This window comes from Medicago truncatula, chromosome 5, assembly GCF_003473485.1.
Source record: "Medicago truncatula cultivar Jemalong A17 chromosome 5, MtrunA17r5.0-ANR, whole genome shotgun sequence".
In the NCBI taxonomy this organism is placed as follows: Eukaryota; Viridiplantae; Streptophyta; class Magnoliopsida; order Fabales; family Fabaceae; genus Medicago; species Medicago truncatula.
This window is the reverse complement of record NC_053046.1, coordinates 20,670,273-20,683,979: the sequence shown is the minus strand read 5'-3', so window position 1 is coordinate 20,683,979 and position 13,707 is coordinate 20,670,273. Positions and strand designations below refer to the sequence as shown.

The 13,707-nt window shown below is 33.4% G+C and overlaps 2 protein-coding genes across 10 annotated transcripts; both read right to left on the bottom strand.

Annotated features, from left to right (window-relative positions):
• Positions 1 to 1,445: 1,445 nt before the first annotated feature.
• Positions 1,446 to 11,844, bottom strand: LOC112421892 (uncharacterized). Of its 8 annotated transcripts, none has more exons than XM_039834380.1 (19): positions 11,571 to 11,844; positions 11,218 to 11,336; positions 10,831 to 10,905; positions 6,509 to 6,626; positions 6,148 to 6,318; positions 5,749 to 5,958; positions 5,509 to 5,601; positions 5,315 to 5,428; positions 4,728 to 5,222; positions 4,371 to 4,637; positions 3,982 to 4,278; positions 3,625 to 3,891; positions 3,222 to 3,532; positions 2,951 to 3,115; positions 2,753 to 2,863; positions 2,590 to 2,665; positions 2,417 to 2,512; positions 2,236 to 2,329; positions 1,446 to 1,829 (listed from the first exon to the last, which is right to left on the bottom strand). In XM_039834380.1, exons 4-19 carry the CDS (start codon positions 6,620 to 6,622, stop codon positions 1,798 to 1,800), a joined length of 2,913 nt encoding a protein of 970 aa, XP_039690314.1. In that variant the 5' UTR covers positions 6,623 to 6,626; positions 10,831 to 10,905; positions 11,218 to 11,336; positions 11,571 to 11,844; the 3' UTR covers positions 1,446 to 1,797. The 8 variants fall into 8 exon arrangements, with proteins under 8 accessions (XP_039690314.1, XP_039690316.1, XP_039690315.1 ...); XM_039834382.1 differs by having other exon boundaries at positions 6,279 to 6,318; positions 11,571 to 11,843; XM_039834381.1 differs by lacking the exon at positions 11,218 to 11,336.
• On the bottom strand, positions 7,858 to 9,847 carry LOC120580561 (uncharacterized). 2 transcript variants are annotated; one of them, XM_039834385.1, is made up of 2 exons: positions 9,715 to 9,847; positions 7,858 to 8,914 (listed from the first exon to the last, which is right to left on the bottom strand). In XM_039834385.1, exons 1-2 carry the CDS (start codon positions 9,776 to 9,778, stop codon positions 7,869 to 7,871), a joined length of 1,110 nt encoding a protein of 369 aa, XP_039690319.1. In that variant the 5' UTR covers positions 9,779 to 9,847; the 3' UTR covers positions 7,858 to 7,868. The 2 variants fall into 2 exon arrangements, with proteins under 2 accessions (XP_039690319.1, XP_039690318.1); XM_039834384.1 differs by having other exon boundaries at positions 7,858 to 8,917; positions 9,718 to 9,842.
• Positions 11,845 to 13,707: the final 1,863 nt, after the last annotated feature.

The following is a 13,707-nucleotide window of genomic DNA, read 5'->3' as shown; positions in this document are numbered from 1 at the left end:
GCAAGTTTCATTGACTAACCAAAAAGCGATTTTTGCCAATATTTACATTAGACAAAATGAAAAGAACAAATGACATCCCAAAGTTAAGATAGTTTGCGACTACAGTCCAAAGCAGTACGCCAAAATAGTAGAAGTTCAAATAGTTCAACAACAAAGATCTACTTTGGAACAACTCGAATTTGCAAGTTCTTATGTGACTTTTCGAGATCAAATATGATCTTACCACCTTCTTTCATCACTCGTTATTTGAAGAGAGATGCTTGTGAAATAAATTGTCGAGAAATAGTTTTTTGAAGTAGCATTCAACAACTTTTGGCCAAAGCTCATTCCATTCAATTTTATGCATTAAAAAAAATACCTTTTTTAGTAAGTACTTAATTGATATTGTACTTGACCTAACTTCTCCTTAAAAATGTAGAGAAATTGAAAGAAAAAAAAAAAAAAAAAAAACGGGTTAAACGGTATCTTAATCTCCTAGAACGGCAGTGTAGAAGCAACTGAATTTGGGAGAAAATAAAATTAGAAAATAGTTAAAAATAAAAAAAATTGGAAAATAGTCAAAAGTTTTAAAAAATATGAAAATTGGAAAATAGTTAAAAAAAATCGGAGAGGTAGCACTCAACCAAACAATACTCTAAAAAAAATATGCATTAGGATAACAAAATCAGACAGACGGACATAAAATATTACTGTAAACGTTAATGTGCGTGTGTGTATATTCACGAGGTTGAAGAAAGGAAATAAAAATATTTAGTATCATTGAATAACAGCGTGAATAAAAATATTTGTGAGATTGTGATGATTAAACAATATTGAAATTAAATTAATTGATAGTGTGTTTGTCCTAACTTTTCCTTAAAAATGTAGAGAAGTTGGAAAAAAAGCCGGGTCAAATGATACATTAATCTCCCACAACGACAATGTAGAAGCAACTGAATTTGGGTGAAAAAATTGAAAAATAGTTAAAAGTTATTAAAAATATAATAATTCACTACGCCAAAAAAGATGTTTAATAGCACTTTTTTTTACCTTTAATAGCATTTAAAAGTGCTATTAAACGCGCCGCTATTGTAAATGCATCCTCTTTAATAGCACTTTTAAAGTGCTATTAATAGCCTGGTTTTTAATAGCATTTTTTGAAAGTGCTATTGTAGTATCATTATAGTACTATCAAAGAGGTCTATAGAATAGGACTCAAGTTGTGTTTAATAGCTTTTTCTTTAAAAGTGCTATCATAATATGTGTATTTTTAATAGCTTTTCCTTTACAAAGTGCTATTAAAAGGCCTTTTTTTTTTTTTTTTAAAGCTAGGTGCAAAATTATTATAATGATTGGTTTGTAACCCAAATGCAGCCATATTCTTTTCAAATTGAGAATTTCAAAACAATGGTTAAAAACCTATATTCAATTTCTAATACCAAATAACATTTCAATAACTCATTGCATATGAAATATGATCAATCAATCTGCATTAATCGAAAAATCTTGTCTACAAATATCATAACAAAGAGGGCATTACAGAGTCAAAATTGTGGATAAAACCACAATGCTAAAAACAATATTTCAAACAAATATTCTACTCATATTTCCTTAACTAAAGAATTACCACCTAAATTAAAAAACAAGGACAAAAGAACAGCAACAACTAATAACAGCTTCATTCAACCAATTGCACTTTCCAACCTGCACGCAACAACAGCTGAACCAAAAAAATCCAAATTGTCCATCTTTCAAAGCCGCAAATTAACCCCAACACTTTCAACTTTCTAATTCAATATGAATTATATATACAATGACCTAGTTAGGAAGAATAACAGCTTCTTGGTTTCCTGTTTCATGGAAGAAATATTAATTATGTCAAACTGAATTGATAAAACAGTTTGGTAAAAACCAAAAAGGTCAACTAAATAGTTATTTTGAACAACCCTGTACTCTTTTCTCTTATTGATAGTTACGAAGCAAAATATTAACTAAAACCAGTTCAAAATCTCAAGGTAACAAACTACTTATAACATAAACAATAAAATCATCAGCTTTCGAAAGCCAAACATTTAAGTCATATGTTTATATGAAATTATTATACATGTCTTTATTTTCTTGAGTTGTGTATCATTATAACTGATAGATTACTTTTTTATGCTTACCAAATTTGTTTTTATTTATCATAAATAAGGGTACACCCATATTGAGGAAAAATAAAAAATAAAAACAAAGAAAAAGACAACAAAAACTCACCAAAAACATCATCCACCAGATAGGTAGCCCAATCCTCCTTGACATTAGTTAATTTATCTGTAGAGTAGGTGCGGCATTTGTGGTCAGGAAAGTACTTCAAATATAAATAAATAAATAAAATTGAGTTAGAATTAAATTACATTAATATGATTACAAATTAATAATAATTAAAATCACGTACATTTATGGGGATCATATTTTCATTTTCCATGATGACCTCTTTCATATATCGCATTACAAAATATCCACAATCAATAACATTAATTTGACGAGGACACTGCAAAAAAAAAAAATATTACATCGATTACTTTTACTCTACATAATTATATAAAAACTACTTTAATTTCAACATACCTTTATTTTTGGCCATGTGATTTTCTTTGACTTGGACACTTTAGAATTAATATGGGCACGATAAATTTGCAAAGCACTGTCAAGATTAAATTAACTTCAAATGAGTAATTATTATAAATAATCATACTTATATAAATTTGAAATTAAAAGAGTCGGTACTCACTTATCAAACTTTGTTTTTAAATTTTGATATTTTGTTGGCTCACCATTCAACGGGTCCATGTAATATATCATCTCAGCATCAGGATTGATTACAAGCAACACCCAATGTTTACTGCACCAAACATTTAGATATTACAATAAAATATTTGCATTCAATATATTTTGTTTTCGTAAATAAAAATTTGAATAGAATTATCACCCTATATTGCAAGGTGCAAGAATTAGCCTATCCTTGAACTCCTTATCTTTCAAGAGTATTTTTGCTATAGCATTTCCTTGATTATCGTCCCGTGATACATGTGGGGATACGAAGGAGAACTTGGTTATTAATCCATTTGGACTAATGAACTTGTCAAACAAGTACCTTCAAATTTAAAACAATTAAAGATATTAATATTACCTCACAATATAAATAACATTAATATTAATTGATTGGTCAGATTAGAGAACATTGATAATAATAGAGGTACCTGGAAAATACAGTGATAATAGAGGCACTTAACCAGTTATGATCAATAATCTCTTTTATATTATCTACTCGTAGACGCTCTAAAAACTCTTCACCAAATATACTCTCCTCCATATTTATATGAATTGAGGATCCAGCCTTCATCATCTTTGTCGTATACATTTCTAGGAACGGTAAATTTGCAAGACTAGATGAACCACCAACTTTAGGGGACTCTTGAATTTTGAATTTTTTGTTGTTTTTGTTTGGTGATGAAACTGATTCAGCACTTCGCTGGATACTCTTATCTTTGTTTTGGAATTGATTAGGAATCTACATAGTTACATTAATGAAGGTTAGTGATAAAATAATAAAACAAGTATATATTACCCTGCGATCAAGCAAGTAGATAATAAGTAATTTACCTTTTCACATTCACCAACAAATTGAAGAAGTTTAAGTGGCCATGGCACAATTGTTCCTATTGCCTGACCAACCATGGATACATCTCCATATTCAACAGATATAGGCAATGGAGCATTTGGCACAATAGAAACTTCGATCTTAACCTTGACATAGCCAGGTGGTAATGTAATGCCGTGCACTATATTACCTTCAGTGTTATATAGTTTACCACGAGCAACCAAACACCGACTTGGGGATGATAAATAGATATCAACAGACAAAAGACCCTAAAACATTGCGATATGAATGTAAACATTATTATAATTATTGAGCAAAATAAATATTAGAATTTATGAGTTAATAAACAAAGTAAGTACCTCCTGAATGTTACCAAATGATACAACGTTGGAAGACCTTTTATCACTAGGTTTTTGCCTCTCTGCCACTTCTTTTGGTTGTCGTCTCTCTACTACTTCTTCAGCTACTTCTTCAGGTTGTTTCCACTCGGCCACTTTCTCGGTTTGTTGCCTCTCAGACACTTTTGCAAGACCAGATGAACCACCAACTTTAGGGGACTCTTGAATTTTGAATGTTTTGTTGTCTTTGTTAGGTGATGAAACTGATTTAGCACTTCGCTGGATATTCTTATCTTTGTTTTGGAATTGATTAGGAATCTAAATAGTTACATTAATGAAGGTTAGTTATAAAATAATAAAACATGTATATATTACCCTGCGATCAAGCAAGTAGATAATAAGTAATTTACCTTTTCACATTCACCAACAAATTGAAGAAGTTTAAGTGGCCATGGCACAATTGTTCCTATTTCCTGACCAACCATGGATACATCTCCATATTCAACAGATATAGGCAACGGAGCATTTGGCACAATAGAAACTTCGATCTTAACCTTGACATAGCCAGGTGGTAATGTAATGTCGTGCACTATATTACCTTCAGTGTTATATAGTTTACCACGAGCAACCAAACACCAACTTGGGGATGATAAATAGATATCAACAGACAAAAGACCCTAAACCATTGCGATATAAATATAAACATTATTATGAATATTGAGCAAAATAAATATTGAAATTTATGAGTTAATAAACAAAGTAATTACCTTAGGAATGTTGCCAAATGATACAGCGTTGCAAGACCTTTTATCACTAGGTTTTTTCCTATCTACCACTTCTTTTGGTTGTCGTCTCTCTTCTACTTCTTCAGCTACTTCTTCAGGTTGTTTCCTCTCAGCCACTTTCTCAGTTTGTTGCCTCTCAAACACTTTTTGAGTATGTTGCCTTTCTACCACTCTTTCAGGTTGATGTGTCTCTATTACTTCATTGGTTTGTTGCGTCTCCAACTTCTCTCTCTCCAACTTCTCTCTCTCTAACACCTCAACTCTATTCTTCAGTTTATTGCAAATGCCATAAAGTTTTTCAAGGTCCATTTGTGTGGGGCGAATTTGACGTGGAAATATGTCTCTAGAACATACCCCAAAACCATAACTCCTAACACTGCCAGAGTAGTTTCGGGGATTATTTAGAGCCTTAAATAATAAATCTGTAGGACCAAGGTCTTCTCTCTGTTCTTCAGTTAAAGATTGTGTTAACTTTTCTTGACATTGATAAGTAGAAAAAAAATTGTTAACCATCATCATAATTAACAAGAGAATATGACATACATACAAAATATTAAGCTTTGACTTACACATTCATCCACAACTTCTTGAACATTGTCATTATCAATCACTCCATCCTTATTGACACGGGCAGCCTTCCACACTTGACATCGGGTTACCGAATCATTTTCAGACTCTTCTATCTATATATACATTTTGACCAATTAACACAACTACAAAACATTTTTAACATCTTGTACAACACTTTTATACATAAACTTACCATATCCTCTTCAAGACGAGCACAACCCAAACGTGATTTTCTATATGGATGTTGAGGATTCAACGCTCTTTCTCGATTTTGAATACTAAGTTTCTGCAATAATTATAAAGTTATTTGGCTAATAAAAGGGTATCCCCCAACAATATCACTAATAATAAGAATTTTAAATTGTAATATATGAGGTAAAACTATTAGCATGTAAAACATTAAGGACCCGTAACTAAGTAATAAAAATAATACCTGAAAATGTGTACTCTTACGCTGAGCTACAAAGTTATCCCAATGCTCTTGCTTTATACAGTAAGAATATTTCGCAGGACGTTGTTTATTAAAATCGCCATTACTATCTTTCAGAAAAAACTTGGCAATTTTGGTTCTGAATGCCCGATGCAACTTTCCAGCTTCTCTCAATACATATTCACGATGTTCATCGCCAATTACAAAAGCTTTCTGCAAGACAAAATATCATGACCAATTATAACAAAAATATAAATAGATTAACTTTAACATAGCTCAATTTCTTAAAAGGGAGATTAGTTAAAATCAAGGTTCAGTTTAGTTTTAAACTTTTATTTGAATAGCCCCGCTAATAGATTAACTTAAAGAAAATTTTACAACTAGATTGAGTTAGTGTGTTACTTGAATTTCATCCCAAATGTTTTCTTTATAGACATCCACAACGGATTTGTTTCTTTTTGCACTCCAATTGTCCAAGCTAATTGGAACTAACCGGCGAACTGTGACACCAACGAAACTAGCAAAACTCTTACTATTATGCTTAACTGGCTGACCTCTTGCATTCCATTGAACCTAAAACAAAATTAAAGTGCAAAAAATAAAATATCAGCAGTCTCACTAATATCTATTAACATTCAAAGAGTTTCATAAACAAAAAATCAACAAAATCATGTCCAATTCCATCTTTGAAGTCTCGCTAATATTTATTAACATCAAACTGCAGATTGCATGGTGTTGCCACATCTTTAACATCAAATTTTACCTCTATCCTGTTTCCATTGCTTTTAGCTTTGTGAATTTTTGGCAACCGAGTCACACCACGTTTAGCAATTGTTTTCTTACTAGATGAACCACATTCATCATTAGTAGAACCCATTCACCTGAAAAGTGTAAACAAGTTAATATACCATACAAGAATAACATTAAGAATCAATAACAATAAAAGAAAAAAAAATTAATATCCATACAAGATCAAGTTGGCCTTTTCCTCTTCCTTGTAATTCGAGTCCTAGTTTTCTGTTTTTTTCTTACCCAGAATGATGGATTGATCCAAATCCCATCATTGTGATCGTTTCTCATATAGAGAATATCATCTGTAATCGGTTCATCCTCAAGTGAATGTGATGTGTTGAAGAAAGGATCATCCTCAACATCTCTATTTTCACATTCTTGATCATGGTGGTCATTTATTTTGTTGCTTAGAAGCACAATAGACCACTTTTCATCGGCAGGATCAGTTACATAGAACACTTGGTGAGCTTGTGATGCTAAAATAAAAGGCTCATCTCTATACCCCTCTCTGTTAAGATCAACCTTCATGAACCCATGATCAAATTGAACACCATTGTTGTTATCAACCCACTTGCAACCAAACACAAGCACTTGGAAAGATGAGTAATCCAACTCCCAGATATGTTCAATGACCCCAAAATATGACAATTTGGCAAATGCTGGATTTCTGTCTTTGGCACTTGAGATATGCAGAGATTGGGCTACGAGCGTGACACCGCTATTTTGCATAGTGCTTTGTTGATCATGTTCTTTCGTATAAAATGTATACTTATTAATCACATAACTAGAGTAAGAGAGAACATTTGCATTTGGGCCATTTGCTAGCCATCTCAATCTTTCAGAAATTGAATCTGGATTTTTAGCAATCTCTGAAAAAATGTGTTCTTTTAGCCATGATATAAACCTCCGATTGTGTTCTCTTGTTAACCAATTTTCACTTCTATTAGGGTTCAAACTCTGAAGAATTTCCTTGTGCTTTTTAACATATGGCTCAACCTCATCGGCATTGTGTAGAACATACAAGTGGGCTTGCTCCAATTCTATGTCTGAGATGGTCACTAGTTTACTTGCACCAATCCCTTCCCCTGTTGTCCTTCCTGAGTGTCGTGACATTGGAAGCCCTATGGACTCAACATTAGAGAGGAAGTCAGTAAAAAACTCAACAGCTTCTTCAACTATATACCGTTCAACAATACAACCCTCTGGTCGGCTTTGATTTTTTACATACCCTTTTAATATCTTCATGTAACGCTCAATCGGGTACATCCACCTCATATAAGCTGGTCCACAATATTGTGTTTCCATGATAAGGTGGACAGTTAGATGAACCATTATGTCAAAAAAAGAGGGGGGAAATACATCTCAAGCTCACATAAGGTGACAACAATTTCATTTTGTAGTGTCGGCAACTTCTCAGGGTCAATAACTTTGCTAGAAATAGCTTTGAAGAAGAAACAAAGTTTAGTTATGGTCCATCGCACATTTTCAGGCAAAATGGAACGTATAGCAATTGGAAGAAAATTCCCCATTAAAACATGACCATCGTGAGACTTTAAACCCTTTAATTTGAGATCCTTCATAGATACCAAGCTCTTAATGTTTGAAGAGTAACCCTCTGGAACTTTAACATTGTGAAGAAACTTACAAAAGATCTTTTTCTCTTTTCTTGACAAAGTATGAGCTGCTGGAGGTAGAAATGTACGCTTCCCATCCTTCTTAACCGGCCTCAGTTCATTCCTTAATCCCATACTTTGCATGTCTAACCTTGCATTGATGCCATCCTTAGACTTTCCTGGTATATTGAGTAATGTACCAACGACACTATCAAAAACATTTTTTTCAATATGCATCACATCAAGGAAATGTCGTACATACAATGACTTCCAATATGGCAATTCAAAGAAAATTGACTTTTTTTTCCATCCACCAGTGACAAGTTCCCCTGAAAAAGGCTTTCCAAATTTACTGCTCAAAAGCTTGACTTTTTCGTATAATTGATCGCCAGTCAAAGGCGACGGAGCTCTGTCTTCTTCTGATTCACCATTAAATGCTTTTTTCCATTTCCGATAATGATGTTTGGTATTTAAGAATCTACGGTGCCCAAGAAATACATTCTTCTGACAATGTTCCAACCGTATCCAATTCGTATGATCTTCACATACGGGGCATGCACACTTTCCTTTGACACTATAGCCTGATAGATTCCCATAGGCTGGAAAATCGTTAATTGTTCCAAATAACATAGCCCTCAATATGAAGGATTCTTTTTTGTACTCATCATATACCTCTACACCTGTCTCCCACATATGCTTTAAATCTTCAATTAATGGAGCCAAGTATATGTCTATATCATTTCCTGGTTGTGTGGGCCCAGAAATTAACATAGTCAACATCATGAACTTGCGCTTCATGCATAGCCATGGAGGTAGGTTATAAATCAGCAAAATCACTGGCCAAGTAGTGTGCTTACCACTTTGAAGACCATGAGGGTTTATTCCGTCAGTAGACAATGCAAGACGTAGGTTTCTTGTTTCTTTCCCAAAATCTGAGTAGTCATTATCAATTTTGGCCCATTGAGGAGAATCTGCAGGATGTCGAAGCATTCCATCATTAACCCTTTCATTTGCATGCCATGTTAAGTTCTTTGCATCTTCCGCATTACGATACATGCGCCTAAATCTTGGTATTATTGGAAAATACCATAGCACTTTGGATGGACCTGTTTCTTTCTTCTTATATCGTGAAGCGCTACATTTAGGACACATATTTAATGATGCATACTCATTTTGAAATAAAATGCAATCATTTGGACAAGCATGTATCTTCTCATAACTCATGCCAATAGAACATAACAATCGTTTAGCCTCATAGGTTCGACTAGGGAGCACGTTATTCTTAGGCAAAATATCTTTTAACAAAGTTAGCAAGTCTGTGAAGCTCCTATCAGACCATCCATTGCCTGCTTTTAACTTATACAATTTTAAGATCGTAGACAATCTTGTGAATTTAGTACATCCTTCATACAATGGTGTCTCTGCATCAATTACTACCCTCTCAAACATTTTAGGACAATCACGGAGATCATCTTCAATTACATTCAGAATTTCTTCAACTTGATCAAACTCATAATTTGTATCTTTTTCGAAATCAGTTGATGGATCTCTTTCATTTCTCCTCTTAGCGGACTTAGTTTTCTTTTCCCCGTGCATTGTCCAACATGTATAGCTTTTATCAATTCCATTACATATTAAGTGATCTTGCAAATCATTGGCACTAACATTTGTATAACAACATTCCAAACAAGGGCATATGATTTTACTAGTGTCTTCTGCATTAGCAATAGCAAACCTAACAAACTCTTGCACCCCATCTTCGTATTCTTTTGACGCTCGATTGGCCGACATCCATTTCCGATCCATAGTTCCTAACAAGTAACAAATATAACTAGTTAGCAATTGGTTCTAACAACCAAATTGCTTTATATCTACGAATCATATGCCCAATTTTAGGGTCTTAGTCCTATAATGGCATATATATAGGATCCATACCAAGAGTGTTATTGAAGTTCAAATTTTGGATCGAACAATTTTTATTATCAAACTCTACTTATCTTTCCATAAAATTTCAGACAACCAGAAATCTTTTCTAACACTAGACATTAAAAAAATATAAATTTCAATATGGTTAACTAGTCAGGCCTAAGTTAGTGAAAGACATATACTCCTAATGGAGCCAAAGAGCAACATTCTGTACCTCAAGGTCTTAAGCATAGCTGATGAGAGCCTAGCTAAGAAACCAAAACCACCCTTAAAATTTAATTATCTGAAACCCAACTTGCTTGCTTCAACAATGAAACTTCACAACGTGCTTTTTGATAAAAGGACCCAGCTGACAATTATTGTGGAGAAGGTAATGCATGTAGAAGAATTTAATGAGTGTTTTTTTAACTATAATCTGCATGCATTGAATTCAAATCAGAGTTTTTTTTCCTTCATTTGAATTGAAATTTGAAAAAACTTCTTTGTTGGGAAAGTATTGATTGAATGAATGATGGCTGTGTTCATATATGAAAATAGGTCCAAATTACAATTTTGTTACTATAGTGAGGCTAGTTGTTACCTATTCTCCACTAGGTTACCTATAGTTCACTATTGATCTTATGAATTTCACCAATGATTATGCATTGAGCAAGCGACAATAGAACAGAGAAAATATGACAAAATGCAAGCCATGTTCAATGTTTTCAATACAAAATAATAAACAATATATCAAACATGTAGAGGAAATACTTACTTTTATATAAACAACTTTGTAGTCAATTTCAAAATGAACTCCCTAAATCTGGCAACCAACACGATTTTGCAAAAGCTGCAGCAATGAAAGAAAATCCCAAGACCAGTTAGTAAATATAAGGATAACAAATAGAGAAGACTGCACATAATTTTCACCAACATAAGTAAATAATATAAACATAACTATTATTAATTTTTTTTTGGTAAAATGAACCCAGAAAAACTAATCTAATAAAAACTAGTAACTACTAAAAATTATGTAGCAACAACTAACACAATTAAATAAACTATATTAAAAAGAAATGATGTAAGCTAAATAAGGTAAAATTTGATGTAAATAAATGAAAATGGTAAGCTATTACAACCCAAAAAGATCACCCCTACGTACTGATGAAATCACAGCAACAAAAAATGGTGACAGCAGGAAAATAATAGCCCAGCATACAAGAGGGAAAAACAACAAGAAAGCCTAAAAACTGCTATACACAGACCCCCCGTAACACCGAACTGCATGGACAAAAAAAAACCTGTTAGAAAACAGCTGAAGGAAGCGAAAGGCAAACCCCAAGCCGATTCAAAAATTCAATTGAAAACAATCCAGCACAAAAATTCACAAGAAATTGTTTTCAATTAAATAGAGAACAAAACCGTATTACAAGAAATTGAAAAACAGCTCAGATTTTGGGATTAATAAAATCAATGAGATAAATAAATCAAAGAAATTAAGAAATTGCATTATACCTGTGTGGGTGCATGCGTGGGATTAGATGAGAGATGGGGTTCAATGGGTTGTGAGAAGTGGAGTTCAATGAGATATGGGGTTCTAAAAATTGGGGTTTGATGGTGGTGGCGGTGGTTATTTTGTTAAATGGTGGTGAGATGAGAGAAGAAGGATGTGGGTACTGGGTTGAATAGAGAGAAAGGTGAAAGAAAGATATTGATCGTGTGAAAGAAGAGGGAATGAAAAAAATCTGATTAGCGCCAATTGAAAAAAATTGATCCGCATTTTTTTTTTTTTTTTGAAAACACCCTTTTTGTTAGGATATAAGATAGCGTTCAACACACAAAGTGCTAACAATAAGTATCCACTTTCTGAATACTCTCTCAAAACCGCCATCATCATTTTTCTTTTATTTTATTTATTTTTTTTAAATTGCCAATATTAGCACTTTCGGAGAAAGTGCTATTTTAGATGTACCCTTATATTAGCACTTGCAACAAAACGCTATTATACTTATCAAAGCCAGTTTTTTGTTAGCACTTTTTCTAAAAGTGCTATTAAATGAGTGCTACTAAATGTCAAAATTGGCGTAGTGATTATAAAATAATTAAAAAAATGGTGAGGGGCAAAATGGGAAATCCACCCTAAAAATGATGAGGTGGCACTAACCACACCTCATCAATAGGAAATTACAAAAATGCCCTTCTTAGGGGCAAAATGGTAAAATCATAGGCATTTAATTTTATAATATAGTAAGTAGATATTAATATGTTTTCAATACACATGTTGATATATGGTAAAATGTATCAATTGAGTGGCCCTAGTATTCTCCTTTCTTTACTTTAGTGCAAATGTATCCAACAGTCTCTTGAGTCTTGTACTACAGTTTCAGGGGACGATTTGTTTGGGGTATTTTCCTTCTTATCCTGCTCTTATGCTATTGTCCAAGAGGTGGTGTCATTAGTGGGTAAACTAGAAAGATGAATAGAAGGTAGAGGAACTGAGTGCTTAGTTTAAGATGTTGCTAACTCGTCTTCTTGAAATTCACTTGAGTCGATACTTTGTAACTTGTTACTTTGTATCCCTTCAAGGCATTCTCGAAGACACGAGTCTTACAAACCTCGTCAGTCGCACGATTGAATTCCTCCAAGTATTTCTTTCCTTCTTCCCTAATGATGTTTCCGAACTCCTCAATTTGTTGATTGACTTCAGCAAATATAGTTGGTATTGCTTTTGTCATCAACTCGTATCTGGCTTGTTCGTACTCCACTAAGTCAGAATCAGGCATATTATACTCTATGGGGTAGATTTCGTTCTAATGATTGAACTGGTATGTTGAAGAATGGTCCATTATTCTTTCCCTGAAATAACCACAAACAAAAATACTCAAGTAGAACTGTTCTAGAAGTAACTGTAAATAATAATAATTATAGTTACTATCCTTACTCTACCTTCTTTTATTATAAATAAAAACGAATAAGTAATTTGAATTATTTAGTCGAAAATATCACAATCCCCGACAACTGCGCTAAAAGCTTGATGGTCGGATATGGCAAGTGTACCAAATCATTTACCAAGTAATAAAGTGATATGTAGACTATGTATCCAGAGAGTTCCTCCATGTATTTCTTTCCTCCTTCCCTAATGATGTTTCCGAACTCCTCAATTTGTTGATTGACTTCAGCAAATATAGTTGGTATCGCTTTTGTCATCAACTCGTATATGGCTTGTTCGTACTCCACTAAGTCAGAATCAGGCACATTGTTTCGTCCAAACATTTCACGTTACTTATTTTTGTAAGTTTGACGATATAAAAGTTAAGGGTTAGAGAGTTGCAATTTTTATCTGTTTGCAACATAGCAAGTTTACCTGTTTTGGTTGTAGAAAAGTAAGCAGCGGTTAGGATTCTTCGAATCCCACCTGTTTATATTGTTTGATATTAAATAACATATTGTCGCTTTTATTTATCTTAGGTAGATTATACAAGTGATGAGGCCGTTGGGACACTTCTAACCTAGTATGTCGTCAAGTTGCACCTTCTGATCGCACGATGATCCTGATGTGCGGGGGCCTTACTCTCTCAGTTGATTATAGGTCCATCCCTCCGATGGCTAACTACACCTTCTGATCGCACGGTGATCGTTACGTGTGGGGTCT